This window comes from Thamnophis elegans, chromosome 13 (assembly GCF_009769535.1).
Source record: "Thamnophis elegans isolate rThaEle1 chromosome 13, rThaEle1.pri, whole genome shotgun sequence".
Taxonomy (NCBI): Eukaryota; Metazoa; Chordata; class Lepidosauria; order Squamata; family Colubridae; genus Thamnophis; species Thamnophis elegans.
In genome coordinates this window covers 37454693-37475925 of record NC_045553.1, presented here as the reverse complement: position 1 = coordinate 37475925, position 21233 = coordinate 37454693, and the positions used below count along the sequence as shown (strand labels likewise).

At 40.0% G+C, this 21233-nt stretch overlaps 1 protein-coding gene across 1 annotated transcript; it reads left to right on the top strand.

Moving 5' to 3' along the window:
• The first annotated feature begins 6341 nt into the window (after positions 1-6341).
• Positions 6342-20750, top strand: EI24 (EI24 autophagy associated transmembrane protein). Its single transcript, XM_032229193.1, has 11 exons — positions 6342-6403; positions 9084-9229; positions 10903-11048; positions 12051-12111; positions 12935-13001; positions 13748-13872; positions 14948-15067; positions 16025-16136; positions 16532-16643; positions 18379-18453; positions 20511-20750. Exons 2-11 carry the CDS (start codon positions 9188-9190, stop codon positions 20659-20661), a joined length of 1011 nt encoding a protein of 336 aa, XP_032085084.1. The 5' UTR covers positions 6342-6403; positions 9084-9187; the 3' UTR covers positions 20662-20750.
• Positions 20751-21233: the final 483 nt, after the last annotated feature.

Sequence of the window (21233 nt, the reverse complement as noted above, 5' to 3'; positions counted from 1 at the left end):
TTCTACTCCTCCCTCCATTCACTCTATCCGTTGTTGTTTACATATTCTCCTCTTCAGGGGATGACCTGGTTCTCTCTCTCTTTTTTTCCTTATTTGAAAGTTATATTAAAAAAGGCAAGATTTACAAAATACAAGATACAAAAATAGATAAAGCTCTTTACATATTTTCATCTCCCATAGCTCATCTCGCCTTACCTAGCATGAGACTAGGTTGCTAATTCCATGCAGGTAGTTATAACGGATTACCTATCAGCTTTTCAAGTTTTTCCAACGTTGTGATCTAATGGTATTACTCAACGGTGAATTCTCACCTCTAATACATTTCTACTCTCATTTGTCCCTCTGTCTTTGTGTATTGTTTATTTGAGTTGTTGCTTAGATCATTTTAAGTTAGTCAGCTATCTCCTTTTATATCTGAATCCTCACTGTCTCATCAAGCCATTTGTACAATTTCTCCCAGACTTTGTAAAAGTCTGTGTCTTCTTTATCGTTAATCCGCATTGTCAATCTGTTCATTTCTGCTAATTCTAAGATTTTGTTCATCACCATTGTGCTAGTGGGGGCATTTTCACTCTTCCAGCACGGCACGTAAGCAATCCTTGCCGCCGTCAAGATGTGGACGAGAAGGTATTGATTGGTTTTACATATTTTTTGATCTGTTATCCCTAAAAGAAACATTTCCGGCTTAAGACTTAATTTAATTGACATGATTTCATTCAGGCATCTTAGCGTTCGCTTCCAATATATCTTAGCCACCGGACACGTCCACCACATGTGGTAGTACGTGCCCAGTGTTGTTTTGCATTTCCAGCATCTGGCCAATAATTTTGAGGAAATTTTTGCCAGTCTTGTCGGAGGGAGATGCCAGCGGTAGAACATTTTGTATATATTTTCTTTATAGGCCGGCGATTTCGTTAATTTCAGGTTCCACTCCCATACCCTTTCCCAGTCATCCAGGTCAATTGTGTGGCCGATATTCTGGGCCCAGGTTACCATGACTTCTTTCACTCTTTCTGCTTCCATTTTTCAGATCAGCAAGCAGTTATATATTTTCGAGATTAATTTCTCATCTGGTCCTGTTAAGATTTTATCCAATTCCTGGTCCTTGTCCTGAAAGCCAAATTGTGCTAGATCTGATTTGTATTTATTTTGTATTTGAAAGTATGGCCACCAATCAATATTTATTCCCATTTCAGCCAAATTTTCCCTGGAATTTAGTCTATTTTGCTCATCTAACAGCTGTTTGTAAATAACATTTTTATCAAAATTTATCAAATTTGGGTATATCAGGGCTTCCGTCGGGGATATCCATTTGGGTAGTTGGATATAGAATTTCCTTCTAATTTCCAGCCAATCCTTAATCAGTACCCCTCTTAAATGGTGTCTTCTAAAATAATTGTGGACTTTATTTCCCTCACACCATAAGTAATTGTGCCACCCCCATTGCAAGTCGTGGCCCTCTATCGTTAGGATTCTTTTGTTGGTTAACATTACCCACTCTTTTATCCACATTGTTGTTGCTGCTTGATGATATGCTTTCCATTCCGGTAGGCCCATTCCACCTTGCGCTCTTTTATCTTGAAGATGCTTATATTTTATTCTAGGCTTTTTGCCATTCCACACAAAATTTTGTACTATTTTATCCAAATCGTTATAACATTTTTCTCCTAATTTGACCGGTGCCGTTTGAAATAAATAGAGTATTTTTGGCAAGACATTCATCTTGATTACAGAGAATGTTGACCGTCTGATCCGGTAGGAATATTTGGTTGGCCTTCCTCTCTCAGTCAGCCCTTTTGAGATATGTCAGTCAGGAACTCTATCCTATGGTTGAAGGATAGTGAGAATGGTTGGCGTATGTCTAAGGTTGCAAAGGATGTAGAAGAGTTTCTAACTTTTTCCCTATGCCTTCAATTTAGTAAATGCAACATTTCTTAGTCCTTGTTTTATTTAGCACTATTTAACCAGTATGGAGGTATGTAATTATAGCAGAACTTTAATTAAAATCCCTACATATCAACTCATGATTGTAATTGCATAAAAGTTCAGCTCCATTTCATATTGTGCATATAAAAAGTGGCTTGACTGAGCACCAGACATTTGTTTTCAACATCACTTCGTGGTTATTCGGACTGGTTCACTTTTGGGTTGCCTCTAACCCAAATTTAGGTACCTTTTCCAACTGAAGGCAGAGTTTTGTACATCCACATACAAGATAGCCTCCCTCCACACTAAACAATGACTTAAACAGATGGTGGAAAGCTCTCCCCATTTTAGATTGACTTTAGAAAACTGTTCCCTTACCAGAGACACATGAAATAAGACTCTCTTTTCTGCATTATTCCCTGTCACCCCTTAATTTTGGGATAACCATATGAACAATGCTTGGAGGACTGTTCTATTTTCATAAAAGGTATATAGGTACATGAGGACAGGCACATTTTGGGATGAGTACCAGTAGCTCCACTGTGAATGGAGGGGGAAACATTTGGATTCTCTCTGCCATAGAATTCAACGGTCATATGAAGCAGACAGAATCCAAACGTTTCTCATTCCATCACAGTGGAGCTGCTGCTCTCTTTATCATCCCTTCTGGCCCTTCACTCCCAGGGATTACCTTAAAGGGACAGGCAGAAGCAGCTCCACTGTGAATGGAGGGGAAAAGTTCAGGAAATTTTGAAACTCCTTCAGCAAAACAAAATGATAGGATTAGAAGCAGCCCCTCACCCAAGATTCAATAAAGGATGAAAACCATTAGGCACAATAGAAATTATCCAACACGCTTTCAGAACACAACCACTTGTTTGCACCACCCCCAGAGCAGTCCAAACTTCACCTGGTAACTCAGATGAACAATTAGCCAGAGGTTGACCAGATTCGCTCAGACAAGCACCTAGGATTTGTATTTCCTCTTTTGCCTATTGAGCCAGCTATGACCCTATATCACCCCTACATGACCCCATAGGAATCTGACAATGGCCAATAGAATATTAAAAGATGTGTTCTTGCACAGAAACAGGAAGCTCAAATACAAAGCCCAAAGAAGGTATAAAAACCTACTCACTCTCAACTCCATTTTGTCAGCTGCCCAGAATCACATGTGGTTCTGCTTCATGAATAAACCATCTTTCCAATCAGCCTCCATGTTTCCTGTCTTTCTCCCAGCTTGGAACTTAACAAGGTAGTTATTTCTTCCAACAATTGGAAAAGAGGTGGCTAAATCATTTGTATGGTAAACCAAGAAAAGACATAGTGGGGAGAGTGCGTAGGGCATAATGAATACAAAATACCAAAAGTCTAGTAGAGTTAATTTATGGCAAACACATTGTTAAGCAAATGCATGAAGAAAAAGCGAATTGTTAATAATGAGGCAGGCAAAGAGTTAGTTATGGTTACATGAGACTCTGGAAAGAAAGATGAGATCGGAATATGGAGGTGGTAAAAAGAACATTGGTTTGCAGGAATAGAAAGATACAGACCGTGAGGGGAGGTGGTGAAGAGTCATTCTAGCTCTTTCCTTTTTATCACTTTCCTCATTCCTTCAATTTAATTCAGGTACAATTCCTAACTCATTTGCTACACTCTATATAGCACTGTTTATGTATGATTGATGGACTTGTACTCAGGGTCCCTACTAGGTATGACTTCCTTGTTTCAATTACATGACTGCCCAGGTCTACTTCCCTATTGCGTGAGGGAAGACCTCCTCTCCTAGAAGAATATAATATTTTGAGAAATATTAAAAAGGCAGAATATTATATTTCCCTAAAGGAGAAACATGTTTTAAAGACAGAAAGCAACTCCCTGGCCCCAGCAGGTACTTGGTGACCATTAAGAAAGACTGGAGCAGCCTATCTACAAGACAAAAGACCTCCAACTCCAAGGTGATGGGATTAAGACATGACCCTCAAGGACATAATAGGATTAACCCATCTAGCAGCAGAGCTCACCACATGACACAATCACCTGGGAACATTGCATCAACCAGCAAACTTCAACCAAACCTGCGACTCAGCCAAGTTACAGTTAGCTATGACCCCTACAACAGCCAATAGGATACACATTCTTGCACAAGAACAGGAAGTTCAAGTTCAAAGCCCAAGAGAGGGCATACATACCCCGCTCTCTCAACTCCAGGTGGTCAGCTGCACCAGGACCATGTGGTTGATCGTTCTGCTTCATTATTAAACCATCTTTCCAATCAGCCTCCATGTTTCCAGTGTCTTTCTCCTGGCCTGAAACTGAACCAGATGGATATTTCTGTCAACATGTGCCATCTATAATATGGCTCAACTCGAAATCAGATTCTTGCTTTGAGCACTCAAACTGCATGCTCCTCACTTTTGGACATTTGCTGCTTTCAGGATGTCTCTTCTAGAGATAGGGAGATAAGACCTTTCTTTTTCCTCCACACCAGTGGTGGGTTACGACCGGTACGCCCCAGTATGGGCATACCGGTGCCTGCCGGGAGCACCAGGTACTGTTCCGGTATGGTGTTCCGGAGGGCCCACCCGCCTGCCCTCTTTACCGGTATTTGAGGTTTTGGGGGCTTCTGCACACGGCGTGTATGGCACCTGTGTGACGCTCCGCCGAGCAGCTTGAGCATCGCGGAGGCGTCGCAGAGTGTCGTGGGTGGTAAGTATGCATATGTACGCTGCGCACGTGTGCGCATGTTCATGTGGTGGACGCCCGGCCCCGTTACACCGTCCAGGTTGCACCGGGATCCGGAACCCACCACTGCTCCACACCTATGTGCAATCTGCTTGCAAATGCACCCTTCCCCTTCCAAGATATGATCACCTGTTGGAGAGGCCACCAGAATATGTCATTCACTATTTTCGCCATTTTCCGGAATGAATCATCCAAAACACACAGAATGAAACTTCCTTTTCTGCAGTATTCCCAGTTAGTCCTTAGTTCTGAGGGAACCATTTTGGGATGGGAGCATTATTCGAATGTTGGGGGAAACGGGAGATTCTGACACAGTATAAAACTAAATCCGAGTAGAAGCTTTCATACAATTTCCGGGATAAGCTTTCCTATGAATATATTCTTCCTAAAACCTACAGCCACTGTTTTTTGTACGTCCGCAAAGAGGAACAGATGCAGAGCAATGTACAGGTAGCCGTCGACTTACAACAGCTCACTTAGTGACCATTCAAAGTTACAACGGCACTGAAAAAAGTGATTTAGGACCATTATTCAGACTTATGACCAATGTAGCATACTCACGGTCACTGTGATTTACATTTGGATGCTTGACCACTGACTCACGTTTATGACTGTTACAGTGCCCTTGACACATTTTACAACCTTCTGACAAGCAAAGTCAACGGGGAAGCCAGATTCGCTTAATAACCGTGTTATTAATTTAACAAACGCCAGGATTCACTTAACAAACGTGGCCAAAAAAAGCCGTGAAACGGGGCAAACTCACTTAACAAATTTCTCTCTTACATTTTGAGCTGAAGTGTGGTGGTAAGTTGAGGACTGCTTGTACACGGGAACTGGGATAGATAAAAAAATAAATAAATACACGAAACTCCCTCACGCGCAAATTACTGTGGTGAGGAGAATAAGGGTTAGCCCGTGCGGCCGCCTCGAGGCTTCTGAACTGCGCATGTCTTTCCTGGCGGGGGGGCGCATGCGCATCACCGCGGTCGAAGCCCGGGATGCTCCCTGGCGCGGCCAATGCCTCCTGGCGAAGCTTGAGGAGGAAGGAGTGGGGTGGGGGAAGAATGGTGTGAGGTGAGTCGCGCGTGCGCAGTGGCGTTCCGCCCAGTGCTGCCCGAGGAGTGAAAGGCTGACGGCCGCGGCGGCCTGTCCGTCGCGGACCCCGGGAGGCCTGGGCTGGCAAGTATCGACGGCCGTCTGGGCTGGCTGGCTGGAGGAGGGAGGCGGCCTCCCGCTTTTCTCCTGTGGGATCTGTCTCGGGCTTCCCCGGATTGCGGATTTTCCCGCTTCGCTTCTTCCCCCCCCCCCTTTTTTTTTGGTTACTTCGCGTCGTCCCCGCCGGGCCTGACTACAAAGCCCATCTCCCACTGCTTGCCCGCCTTTCCAGTCGTTCCCCGCGGCTTCCGTGGTCTCTCCGGCCGAGTGTATCTTCCCTTTCTGCCATTGCCGGGTCTGAGGCGGGTTCTTGCCCGGGGAAACCGGGCCGCATCTTTCTCGATCCTTGGCCAGCATGGTCTAGTGCATGGGGATGATGGGGGTTGTAGTCCTTTTGAGCCACCTGGACGGGGACCCTCCACCCCGCCTTAAACACTTTTCATCGATGCTTAGGTCTAAGGCTGTGTTTGGAGGGAATAATAATAACAATATCTCGTTTTTATTTTGTGCAATTCAAGGCAGTGTTATTTAATGCTCCTGCTTCCTGTTTTCCCCACAACAACAACCCTGTGAGGTAGGTTGGGCTAAAAGAAAGCAGCGGCCTCACAGACTTCCACCTTCTGATTAATAATAACAACATCACCCACAGTCTTTCTATTTCCTTGGTGCTCTCTCAAGCTCTCAGCTTGGTTGTTTACTTGAAGATATTTCATTACTCAACTAGGTAACAACAACAACAACATTGTCTGTAGTTCAGCCCTTAGTTATTGAGACTTTCTGCTGCAGGTAATCCTTGACTTACAACAGTTCGTTTAGTGGCGGTTAGAAGTTACAATGGCACTGAAAAAAATGAGTTATGACCATTTTCCTCACAACCATTGTAGATCATTATTCTGACGCATGGCCACTGATTCATATTTACGACCGTTGCGGTGTCATGGGGTCCTGTGATCTCCCTTTGCGACCTTCTAACAAGCAAAGTCAATGGGGAAGTCAGATTCACTTAACAACTGTGAGCCAAACTTAACAACTGCAGTGATTCGCTTAAGAAGTGTGGCAAGAAAGGTTGGGGCTAAACTCACTTAACAAATGTCTCACTTAGCAACAGGTATGTTGGGCTCAATTGTGGTCATAAGTCAAGGATTACCTGTATTGGAGTCTCCATTTCTTCTACCCATGCCCTTTTCCTCCCTTCTTCATATTACACCCAAATCCTTAAATTTGAGCTGCACTGCTTTGCAATCTCGCACTGCTGCACCCCAATACTTTTTGGAGTTGAAGCTTTTCCCTTCTCTTTTTTTCTGTTTCGTCCATTACTTTGAATCTTTCCCCGCCCTGTAGGGAAATGTTTGTTTATAACATTTTAAGGCACTCCCATTTGAAGAAGTTTCCTTCTCCTTCAGCAAGCAAATAGACACTATTAGCAAGTAGTTCAGATGCCAGAAAGATGGTCTGTTGCAGCACATCAAAGAATAATCTGAGTTAATCTTATCAAAAGGAGTCTAGTACATTGTTTAGAAGCCTACTAGAAACTATCAGTCATGAAGTTATTTTTTCAGGCTTAGCTGCACCTACAAGGTTGTGCAGTAAACTTAGTTAATATATGATTTTTCTCAGCACCAGATACTTCTATTCTGGGAATTGGGGCAATAACACAGGCATTTATGACAGGGTTTCAGTAAAGTTAAAATAAACATGTTCTAGAAAGTGGCATAGTACCTCTAAACTGAAACATGATTTCGGTTGCATTTCAAACATTATTTTAAACATAATACTCGGAGCAATTCTGTCTTGGCAAGAGAATGAATGAGTACTGTACAGCATGCAGTAATAGTTCTGTTCCCAAATGACATGATTTAGTGAGAGGTTCCTACAAATTGTAATGGTTAAGGTTGTATCTTAAAGTACTAGAGTTGAACAGTTCTTCAAGACTGAAAGTTTTCCTTACAAATAATCTCAGACTTTTGAAAGTTTGTACTTCATCCTTTCCATCTAAGTCTTATTACTGCAACTGCAGATAAAATAGTTCTGGTTTGAAATATGAACCATTTGAGAGTTAATTTGGAAGAGGTTTAGATTCAAATTCAGTACATGTATTGATTTATATTTTCTGTAATGTATATATAATTCTTGTGGAGATCTGAATTGATTTATGACAAAATAGGTTTCTTCATATTGTTAAATTTTATGCCAAGTGATCTTGGTATTTATAGGAGAGGTCACAGCCTAATGTTCTAGAGACCTATATTACTTTCCCTTGGCATCCATATCCTTTGAGAGAATATTATGAGTAATCATACTACCTTTAATTGAATTTAGTAATTAAATTAATTTTTATCCTGGCATCAACCCCTTCACTAACCCTTCCATCTTGCTTCAGGTTATAATTATTTTAGTCTCTAGAAGCAGTTTTGTTAGGGTTGTATTTTAACTTCACAGATAAAAATGAGAAATTATCCAGTTAATTGTTTGTTAATAAAAGATCCCTATTTTTATTTCATTGGCATCCAGCCTGATTTCTTTGGAGAATTCTTCTCACAGAATATCACCATTTGTTTTGCCATCGCTTGCATTCTAAATTATTTTTTTCTTTGGTTTACTTTGGTCAGTGGTATTTTGGTGACTTTGAAGCATTGTTCTAGTTGAAAGAACTTTGAAAAATATAAGAAAATACAGAAGTTTGAAAGATAAAATTCTAGTTGTGAATACTTTGTATTTTGTGATTTTTTTAAATTAAAAATGTTTGAATGCTAAGTAAAATATACATGCATATTTATTAATTTATAGAAACAGAAATGAATAATATAAAATATATTAGAAAATGACAGCAAGTAAAGTAGAGAACCAGAATAGTTTGGGCTGGCATCTCATTGGGGCTGAGAATGGGCTTGGCATGTTTGTGGGTGGGTGTTGGTCTCACTTGTGTTTAATGGAAACCATCTCTGCTAAGCTGCTGTGACATCTTAAACATTTTTTGCCAAGATTTTATATATTATCCACACCCCAAACATGAGACTTGAATATTTGGAACATTGTATTATTTGTTGCTGCTTCTTCTTGGAATATATTAAGCAGTGATGTTTATTGTGGTCTGGAAGAAGCATGTTTAAAATGATTTAATATGGTCTTGGAAAGTAAACCTTTTCATGATCTATATGAATTAAAGGATGATTAAGGACAAATACACACCATTTATAATCATAACATCAATTTCATTGCTTCACTTACAGCTATCTTTTTTGTTCTTTTGTCAGATTACCAATTTCTCATGTTTTCACAATGAGACAGGCCTGGGGTCATTTCTTCCCTACACCTTGTAGTTGATAGCTTTAGATGTCGAGACAATGCTGGCGTAGATATGGCAGATAGCGTCAAGATCTTCCTTAATGATCTTATCAGGGTAAGTACTTCCTTTTATTCTTGTTGTTATACATGACAGTGTATGTAAGATAAGATTGGATTTTAGATTGTTTCAGCCACTAACATTTATTTAGCTCCCATAAATTTCTCTTTGACGATATGAAGAAGGGAAGTTTTAGGAATTTCCAGGACTTCATTCACAAACTATGGGTAATTATCAAGTAAAATCCATATCAGCACCAATTCTAACTCTGGTAGTTTCTCAGCATTTAGGTTAAGCTCAAGTGTAATATCCTTGTGTCTAACTCCGTGATTCTTAGTAATTGAAGAGTTTCTGAACTGTGATGCCATTATATTCATGATCAGATAATGAATATTAGAATAGCAGAACAGAATAACAGAATTGGAAGGTACCTTGTAGGTCTTCTAGCCCAACCCCTTGTTCAAGGAGGATACCCTATGCCATTTCGGACAAGTGGTTTTTCCAGTCTTGTTTTAAAGGGTTAGATATAGCTAGAAAATCATTGGGCAGTTGCTTAGATATCTGATTTAGAAAAAAACCAGGAGAAACAAGATGTCGGTGAAGATTCTCAGTCACCCAGGTAGAATTGTTTGAAAGTTGAATCATGACAACTGGTCAGCAGAAACAAGAAAATCTAGAGCAAGTATCCAACTTATCTCAGACATTTGAAGTATCTTAACTGGATTGCATTTCAACATTCAGAAGAAAATATACAGGCAATAGATGTTTAAATTTGGATTTGCAGCAGGGGTGCACAATCTGTCTTGAATTAGGGACCACATTTTTTTTTAATCAAATGCCAGCGTAAACATATACTTCATTTAGTTTCTAGTTTTCACTTTCTAATTAAATTAATGAAATATGAACAAACTTTTATTAGTGCACTAGTCACGAACAGGCTTTCTGAAGGCTTTCAGATCTTGCTGCTCTGACATACAGATAGTCCTCACTTACCAACCACAGTGGGACTGGTGGGTCTGTCATTAAGTAGTGGGGCCATTAAGTGAAACATTACATGGCTGTGCCAACTTGCAACATCAGTACTGACTGTTGCCAATAAGTAGATCACTGTAGGCCATTAAGTTTAATGCAATGTGACTGGTGACTTCCTGATGGGTTCCCCATTTGACTGTTGGAAGCCTGCTGAAAAAGTTGAAAATTGTGATTGTGTGCCTGGGGTGGGGGTGGGATTGTGACAACTGCAACTTCAAGGAACAGCTTTAAATATTTTTCAGTGCTGCCATAACGTCAGTCCCTGAACGAGTGGTTGGTAAGCCTGCACGGTCTGTAGTCCCAATACTGAAGCACCTAACTGTTTATCATTTGCATTTAATAATTTTCAAATAAAATTTCAAAATCTGGATTTTTCATACGTGTTAGGGATTTGGAACTATTTGCAGAATTTGAGTTTTGCTTGTCAGAAGCCAGCTGGCAAGGTTACAAATGGTAAATCCATGATTCTGAGGCTCTGCAGCTATAGTAAATAGCTGCTGATTACTAAATTCTGATCATGTGACTCTGGAGTTGCTACAATAGTCATAAGTAGAAAGACTGGTTATAAGTCGCTTTTTTTTTAGTGCTGTTGGAATTTTGAATGGTCACTAAGCAAACAGCTGTTGGTCAAGAACTACCTGCATACACTCTGTTGAAGTGTATACTGTATGTTGAATTTAGATGTTTATGTTCTCCAGGGAATTAAAGATTCCATATGGGGGATCTGCACAATCTCCAAGCTGGATGCTCGGATCCAGCAGAAAAGGGAAGAGCAGCGGAAAAGAAGAGCAACTAGTGTGCTTGCCCAGCGAAGAGCACAAAGCGAAGAGAGGAAGCAAGAGAAGTAAGTTCCAAACTTGGGAATTGTGTCGTACCATCAGTAATCATCTATCAGTGTTTTATCATCAATTCAGTGCTTTTTACAGTCCCCTCTAAGAGCTTTACATAGTCAGCATTTTGCCCCCAACAATCTGGGTCCTCATTTTATCCACCTCGGAAAGATGGAAAGCTAAATCAACCTTGAGTCAGTGAGAATCGAACTGCTGGCAGCTGGCAGTCAACAGAAGTAGCCTGTAAATACTGCATTCTAACCACTGTACCACCACCAAGATGGCACTGAATCCCTAGAAATCACTTCTGCTAGCATAGTCTGTGTACAAACTGGATCCCGCAAACTTTGGTAGGGATCTTTATTTTATATTGGCCAAATTAAATCAGGTTTTTGAAATATTCTATTATGTGGAGCTCTCAGCCAGTGTCATTTGAGGGACTGACTATGTTCTATATAGCTGTTTAATTTCATCACGGAAGCCACTGGATTCTTTGTACGAAGAGACTTGGAATGAAAATTTTAAGACACTAATTTTAGTCTCCAGCCCAGTGGCTTCTATAGTTGTAATTCATGTTTTTTAAAAAGTTGACTTTATGAAAAAGAAAATTAATAAGGCTGCAAATTATTCTTAGGTGCTAAGGAACATACATATATCTGTATGGTGTTGTGTGTATGTCTGCATATATCTATGATATTGAATAGTTGAAATGATGAATGTCTAGATAGGGTTACCTAACAACATAGAAAAACAAGGAAAACTGGAAACTTTTACCAAATGTTTTTTTTTAACAAATGGGGCTCCCAACAATTTGAAATTTAATGAGAATAATGGAAATGTATACTGCATTTTTATGGTTGCAAATAAATTTTATGGTTGCAAATAGATTGAAACTACCAAGCTGAAAGAATCTCCTTCCGGATCAAGCATTCCTATCTGTTTCTGTGTTTAAACAGCTGTGCTTTTTGAAAATACATGTAGATTTGATTTTTGCACTTTCTTTTATTTTTCTTTAGTGAACCCCGGATAGTAAGCCGAATACTTCAATGTTGTGCATGGAATGGAGGTGTATTTTGGGTAGGAATATTTTCACTTCTTTTTTTTAACAACAGCAACATAATTGAATCAATTGCTTTTTTCTTTTTGCAAATATGCTTACTTGCTTGAACTTTTTAATTGGATAAAGCTGTAACCTGAAAAGCAAATTGAATAGTGATTGAAATCGTTACTATTTCCCAGATGAGGGATAGTTAACTTTTATTTAGCCTTGGTAGATGCAGTGTTACCCAATCAGTTTTTTAATATAAATAAAAATAAAAATAGCCACGCAATCCCAAGGAAATACATGTTTGAGTTAAGAAATGTTGGCAGCCCCTCATCAGTTTTCGTTATCTCAGATACATCTTTTACTGGGATTGTGGAACCATAGCACTGTGCAAATCCTAGAAAAGCTACAGTTTGTTTAAGGGGGTGCTTACGGATATGGGATGTAGCCTTACATTTTTCTAAAGCACCTTTTTTGATTTTGGATCCAAAGAACATTATGTCCTTAATTTAAGTTTAGGGAAAGTTTGTAGCTTTGTATTTATAGTATTTTAGTGTTTCTTTTTGCTGTGTTTTCCCCTGTTATGATTTCCCCTAAAACTATGGATCTGTGTGCTGGAGTTGTCATATTTGTAAAGATAAATTATTCATATATTTACTTGTGTATGTACTTGGGGAAAACCATGAAATATGTGCTAAGCTATCCAAGATTGAAGGTCAGTTGTAGAAAACAAAATTGCATCTTCTGGGTCTTGGACAACATTCTTTTCCCATAATAGCATGCACATTTAAAAAATAGTAGTTAAAATTGAATTATTTATTCATTCCTTCATTCCTTCATTCATTTATTTATTAGCTTAGCCTCCTCTTGTTCTACCGGGTATTCATCCCTCTGCTTCAGTCAGCAACAGCACATGTAATTGGTAAGTATGTTACTGTTTAAGGCATTTGCCAAGTAAATAATTCTTTGAGCCGTGCCTAGCCAATTATAATAGACAAGGGTACATTTGGCTGTATTGAACATATCCTACTCTTCTCTTCCCTTGCCCTCAAATTTTCAAACTTGGAATATAGGGTTCACCGACAAAAGGGCGAACGACAAAACCGCGCCCGACTAAAACGCGGTGACAAAACCGCAAGTTCTAAAGCGTTCCGATGAATGAGCGCTGAATCGCGCCGAAAACAACACGGCGACAGAAGCGCGCAGTAAAACTAAACCTAACCCTAAACGTAACGCTAACCCTAAACCTAACGCTAAACCTAACCCTAAACCTAAACCTAACCCTTACCTTAAGTTAAATCGGCTTTCTGTCGAAGCGCTGTTGTAAAGCGCCCTTCTGTCTCCGCGCTGTTGTCGCCGCGTTGATGACGTCGCGGTTTTAGTGATGCGGTTTTGTCAGCGTGCTTTTGTCGTGCGTGCTTTTCTTGGGTCACGGGAACATAGTACTATCTTTGTAGAGATGAAATAACGCTCTTGAATTAAAGGAACATATGATTATGGTCCTGTCTACATTTACCAATCTGTTTTCTACTTGTGACCAGTAGATGAGATTTATAGAGGGAAGATACATTTTCTTTTTCTGGTATAGCAGTTAACGTGAAGCCCCTAAATTGTAATGAATCTTTTTTTTCCTTACTACTGTTGAAAACGCTGTTTCTGTTTTGGAAGGTGACCCATCATTACATGGTGATGTCTGGTCTTGGCTGGAATTTATTCTCACCTCCATCTTCGGTGCCCTTTGGGTCCTCCCCCTCTTTGTGCTCAGTAAAGTGGTCAATGCCATTTGGTTTCAGGTAAGTAGTTTTTTTGAGGAAATTGATAACTTAGCCTAGCTCTTCTTGGTTATCTACATAAACCATTCCATAACATACAGATAGTCCTTGTCTTACAACCATTTGTAGTGACCATTCGAAGCTACAATAGCACTGGAAAAAGTGACTTGCAATTGTTCCTCTCCCTTAGGACTGTCACAGCATTCCCACAGTCATGTGATCAAAATTTGGGTGCTTGGCAACAGGCATATATTTATGATGGTTGCCATGTCCTGGGGTTAGTTAGGTGCTGCCATTTGCAACCTTCCCAGCTGCTAAAATCAAAGGGGGGGGGAGCGAGATTCACTTAATGATGGCATAGTTCACTTAACAGTTGCAGTGATTTGCTTAACATCCATGGCATTTTTTCCAGCCATTGGTAAAATAAATTCCATGTTTCATAATATTCTACGTCCTCTTTCTGCTTAATTTTTAGTTCCAATGTATCCATTTCTGCACAATCTAGTCTCTTCTTAAGTATTTCTTCATCTTGGGGTATATCTTCATTTTTCCAGTATTGCGCGAAAATAATCCTTGCTGCTGTTAAGACATGTAATATTAAATACATACTTTTCTTAACAGATTTTTCTGATATTATACCTAATAAAAAAACAATTCAGGTTTATAATCTATATGTTTCCCTATCACCTTTTCTAACCACCTGTGTATCTTTGTCCATTTTTTTTGCTTTGGGACACGTCCACCACATATGATAACATGTGCCCATATATTTATGATAGTTACCATGTCCTGGGGTTAGGTGCCTACCATTTGCAACCTTCCCAGCCAGCTTCCAACAAGTAAAGTCAAAGGGGGAAAGCCACAGTCACTTAATGACTGCATAGTTCACTTAACAATTGCAGTGATTCGCTTAACATCCATGGCCAAAAAGCTCTTAAAATTGATGTGACTCAATATGCTTACCAATGGAAGTTCTGTTCCTAATAGTGGTCATAAGTCAAGGACTACCTGTATTGTACTGTGTTTTTTGAGTGCTATTCAGGACAACGATCTTCTTCCATTTTGTTCAGAAGTAAGTGTGATTATTCTGTTTCAGGACATTGCTGACCTGGCATTTGAAGTGTCAGGAAGGAAGCCGCAGCCTTTCCCCAGTGTCAGTAAAATCATTGCCGACATGTTGTTTAACCTCTTACTGCAAGCTCTCTTTCTCATCCAGGTAAGAATGGGCATAAAACACTCAATCCAGATTATCCAGGCATTAAGAGTAGCAGGAATTGGTATTTGAAGGACATCCAAATGCAGAACCATACATTTGGCAGACCTTACAAGAAATAAACCACAAGGTAGAGAAAAGCAGAGAGGGCTGGGAAAGAAAAAGGAATGAATGATGCCATATTTTTATAAATAGATTGCTAGCCAGTTTGACCTATGTGGTAGTTCTCTCCTAGTCACAGTGCTTAACACTACTACTACTTCAAAGCTGTTTATAATGGAGAGTTCTTGGAATCATGTCTTCCTGCCATGCAAGAGAGAACTTCAGGCCAGATTTGTTGCTCAAATGTGCACAGTTGGACTTCTAGCCAAGAATGATGTTCATGGACTGTGTTGCCCTTGGACCTGGGATCCAATGCTCTAATATTGGGAGTGGAGCAGAGGGTAGAAGAAGAGAATTGAGTATACAGTTAACCCTTGATTTATGACCACAATTGGACCGGGATTTCAGTCATAAATTGAGGCCCCATGTGATCAGACTCAATAATATGATTGTTTTTACAGAGGTGGTTAAGCAAGTGCAGTCATTAAGCAAATCGTGTGGTTATAGGTGCAAAGTCATTTTATCCAATGGATCGCTCTTGCCAGGAAAATGCAAAAAATGTCGCAAAGAGCAGTGATACGATGCTGCCACTGGCCATTCATGTAAGCCAGTTGCCAAACGCCAGGAATACAATTGGGAGTCGTGGTGGCAGTCATAATTTGGGGGATGGGTTGTGAGTAATTTGAGTCCATTGTAACTACAAATGGTTGTTAAGTGATCGGTTGTAAGTCGAGGACTTACTGTGCTGTCTCTTGGGCTTTTCACAATGACTAAAGAATTGCGCTTTCTAACGAAGTACAGAATTAAGTTTTCTGTGGAAGGGAACAGTTTTTAAAATTGATTTCTTGCTTTTCCCAGGGGATGATTGTGAGCCTGTTTCCTATTGATATCGTTGGGCAGTTAATTAGTCTCCTTCATATGTCGCTGCTTTACTCACTGTATTGCTTTGAATACCGTTGGTTTAATAAAGGTGAGTCCTGTTGGCTTTCCACTGTGTAATTAATTTTTTAAAAATCTTCTCATTTTGTTCTTAAGCATTGGGGTTATTTTGTGCAAATGTATGCAAATCCCATCAAACCCTCTTCCAGTAGAATATTTGGAGATTCTCCAGTGGCAGAAGCAGAACTGAAAAATTAAAGAGTACATTTTATTCTCTGCCTGCTGGTGGTGGTGGCGGCTGGAGGTCTCCATTATCAACAGTGATGAGTAAAATACTGATACTTGGGTTGGAGGTGCATTCACATAAATACTTCCTAGAATGTGAAGTAGGAAATATTGGGATCGTAATTCCTGAAATATGAAACCCAGTATTATATCACAGCATTAATTATTTGAACCATGTGTTTCGGGCTTTTCTCTTGCCAGGAATTGAAATGCATCAACGATTATCCAACATTGAAAGGAACTGGCCTTATTACTTTGGATTTGGTTTACCACTGGCCTTTCTCACCGCAATGCAGTCTTCTTACATTATCAGGTGACCTACTGAGAAACTGGAGACATGCCTGCCTTTTTCTTATCTGTGAGAAGGATAGGAGGAAACGTAGGTAGGGAATTACTGGAAAGAGACCTGGTGTAAATGATAATGGGGTAGGAAAACAAGGACATCTCTCAGAGCAATGCTAGAAGCAGCCTTTGAAAAGCTGGTCTTGGTGTATTGTTGTGAGCCCCTGAAGATTTAATTGAAATGTATGGCTTTTTCTTCTTCTGGACATCCATGAAATGTTGTTCTGTTTTATTGTGTCCACCTTTTAAAAGTGTAAGCCGCCAGAGTCATCCATACTGTGTTTTCCCGAAAATTTGACAGGGTCTTATTTTCTTTTGATCCCCCCCAAAATAAGCGCTTGGCCTTATTTTCGGGGAGGTCTTATTTTTGAGGTGCAGGAGGCAGCAAGCGTGTCACCTCATGTCTGCGGCTATGTTACAATATTTTCAGGGAGGTCTTGTTTTAGCACATGTGCTCAAAAGCCGATGGGGCTTATTATCCGGGGAGATCTTATTTTCAGGGAAACAGGGTTTCGGACAACCTCTAAATCATGAGTGAATGAATGAATATTTCATGATAAAGTGCAGGAAAACCAAGACATTTTCTTATAAGTACAGTACTATTTTCTATTTCCAGTTATGCCAGAATATTAATCTGGGCAGAACTTGGATGCTGGCCTTTCTGCTGCGGATTTGCTGAGCACTCATTCCATGTGTCAGCTATAGGGGACAAGAGGGAGCCTACTATATAAAAACTTAGGTGGTACATAAATTTAATAAATTATTATGATATAGGATTGGGGTGTCAAGCTTGCAGCCCGTAGGTTGGATGCATCACGCACTGGCCCTGCCCGCCTCCGGTTTAGCAAAGGTGGTGGGGGGGGACCACGTGATGATAACGTGACGATGCGAGTTTGACACCCCTGATATAGGAGAAGCTATGTTACATTAAGTGGCAAGCTGCATGACAAAAGATGTGGATACAGCATTTGGATGCTGGATATTTGGATTGTTCTTTGTTATTTTGTATTTATTCAATTTATACGTTGCCCATTATTAAATTTATATGTTGCCCATCTCCTCAGTAAGGTGACTTTGGGCAGCTTATAAAACAGTAAAAGATAAATATGAAAACAATTAAAATTAAGAAGAGGTACATAAAAACTAAGCCCAAGGTTGCTTTCAAAACTTCATAATGTATGAGCAATTTTTTCAGTGATTGAAGGAGCATGCAAGTTAATAAATGCAGTCTGAAATCTCGTACATTTAAGGCACAGCATTTGGAAAAACAGATTCATTTACTATACTGTCGTCTTCATTTTCCCATACACATACGGTATATGCGTGTGCCTGTATGTGTGGTTGGATTCTCAGATCTTGTTAAGATAATGGTTTTTTTCTACCTAGAGTTTATCAAAACAACGACACTTCTTTCAAGTATAGCCCTAAGCTGATTACCATAATTTAAAAACCACAGTGTGCTGTCTTGGTAGCATAAATGCTTATAATGACATGCTCCACTTGATTCAGTTTAAGGATGTAAAAAACAACAACAACCCTGCACCAAAATAGAAAGGAAAGTTTATGCTCACCTCTGTACTCTGCATTAAGATTTTTCATGCACATCATATTCTGTAGTTTATCCATTCTCCCCTTTTTAAAAAAAAGTCTGCAGAGAGACTTGTATCACATCTTCTCTTTTCTCTCCCCGCCTCCTTTCCCCACAGCGGCTGCTTGTTCTCCATTCTTTTCCCTCTATTTATTATCAGCGCCAATGAATCCAAGACACCAGGAAGAGCATAGTAAGTACCCATTACCTTTTTCAACAGATGTTTTTGTGAGTAAGGAGAGAATTACAGTCTACCTAAAATTACTGATTTCTTTTTTCTTAATGGTCTCACTAGATATTTTTTTTCTTGGTGTTGAAAATGATTTCATCTAGATTAGTGGTTCTAAACCTGTGGTTTGTGGACCCCTGGGGTGGGGGTGGGGGGCTGCGATGGTATCACAAGGAGTCCATGAAGATTTGAAGAAATGTTATGATTTAAATCTTGAGTTAAGTCATGGGGGTCCGTGGGCATAATCCATGGGTACAAAAGGTATTTAAACCTGCATAGGGGTTATTCTTTATACTATTTATGTTGCTTGTATTTTTTGTCATGGATTTGCACCAATGAGGCTAAAACCAATTTTGTAGTATACATGATATACAATGACAATAAAGGCTACACTATACTAAAGATAATAGTGGTGAAGAAAAGGTTGAGAATGATAGAAATGTTGACAGGGATTTAATCCAGTAAATTCTTGATTTTACAAACTGATGGGGGAGAACACATATAGTTATGTATGCAGCATTTGCATGCATATGTTATTTGATAAATGCTCAAGTATATCAGTGATCTAGACCAGTGTCTCTCAACCTTGGCAACTTGAAGATGTCTGGACTTCAACTCCCAGAATTCCCCAGCCAGCGAATGCTGGCTGGGGAATTCTGGAAGTTGAAGTCCAGGCATCTTCAAGTTGCCAAGGTTGAGAAACACTGATCTAGACAGCTTTGGAAATAGCTGACTTTGTTATTTTAAGGTGTTCAAACTTGAATGTTGTCTTCCACATCCAAAGTTTGCTGTATTAGGTCTATAAAATTAGGATTTTTCTATTTATGATTATTTTACTTATAATTATTATTTATATATTTTATTATTTATGATTGGTGGGGAGTTGTAATATGCTTGCTGTTTACAGTCATGATTGGGAAGAATGCCAGTGTCTTTTTTTGACATGAACAGTGCTTGGCAAGCACGTATTAACTGATAAGGGTCCTATTCAATATTCATGTCAAAAATGGCAAAACATTGATAACCCAGCAGTTGTGAAAAAAGGAGATATTGAAGGTTGCAAAATGCAAGATTTTACGTGAATCCCAAGACCCCAGGCTGCTCATTTCCTTGTTAGAGTAACTGAGTGCCTTTCACCTAGAGTGAGAAATAAAAGAATATTTTGCTATCAGGAAAAGATGCAGATAATACTAAACTTATGACAGTTCGCTTAATGATAGTTCAGATTAACAATGGACTCACAAAAGGGCCATAAAGCATATGTGTTGCTTAATGACTACCTCATTCAAGTAGTCTCAACTGAGATTCCATTTTGGTTGTAAGTCAAGGATTACCTGTATAGGTAAAGGCTTCTGCCCAGTGAAGTAGATTATACTGTGTACCATTTTTTGTCCTGACAGCTATGGCTGATTACGCTAAGCAGAAAAGATTCTACTACTTATAAACCTCTACTGCTCATAAACTTTTACGCCTAGGTCTAAAAGTTTTATTTTTTATTTATTAATTAAATTTGTTTGCCCCCCATCTTGCCACATATCTACATAATTGACAAAGATTTCAGCAGTAGAGAAAAATGGTAAGAACTGTTCTCTGACATCATTAATTGGTGTTAGGCAGATCTGGTATGTTGAAAGGCCCTAATGCAGAATACGGGGAGTTTTCGACTTAGGACCACAATTGTGCCCCAGATTTCCCTTGCTACGCAAGATAGTTGTGTACATTTTGCCCGATCTTATGTTCTTTCTTGCCACAGTTGTTAAGTGGGTCACGGCAGTTGTTAAATTAGTAACACAGTTGTAAAGCAATACAGGTGGTCACAAAAGATAATCGCGTGACCCTGCGGCACTGGCATTGTCAGAAATACATGCCAGTTGCCAAATGTCTGGATTTTGATCACATGACCACAATGGCCATGTGAAAAACTGCCAAAAGTCGTAAGTCAAGGACCACTCATACGTCCACAAATTAAAGGGAACTTGATAAGAGTTTAAGAAACTAATAGAGGTTGTCTTCTATTCCAGCCACTTCCAGCTACGCCTCTTTTCCTTGGTCGTCTTCCTTAGCAACAAGCTATTTCATAAGACGGTTTATTTTCAGTCCAGCCAGAGCAGCTCTTCGTCCGCCGATCGACTGCCCTCGCCACGTTCCTCACCTGCTCGACTGGCACACTGAACCCCAGAGCAGGGAGTGGGGGATGAGAATCGTCGTTTCTGTGATTCTGAGGAGGGCAGGGAACAGTCTGCCGGGGGTGGGGGTGAGGGGCTTGTGCATTTTCCCATGTGATCTCTCTCCTTTAAGCCCCCCCCCCCCCCGTTGGATGTTGGTTTGCATCTCCCTGAGTGGTAGATTGGAATACTTTGGGTGGGCGGGTGGGAGGGTGGGTGGGGAAGGAGCCTGGGTTTTTAACACTTTTGTGAGTTTATTTTGGAAGCCAGGTTCTTTGCTTGTTTTTATAGTGTGTAATGGGACTGTTTCTGTGCACTTTTTTGTACATTTCCTTACCTCCCCCCATTTCCCAGGATGAATGGTTTTTGTAACGCATATTGTCGTAGCTTTCTGATGCTGATGGGGTCTTTACCACAAGTGTTGGATTTTTCTCAATGGTCGCAGTTCTTTATATGGTTACCTCAGGTCAGGATTTTGTAATTCCCGTTGTGTGCTGAAATGAAAAGTGGATCATGTAACACTTGGGCAAGGTTAAGATTTTTTTTTGGGGGGGGGGAAAGGGTGAGAGGGCTCTGCCT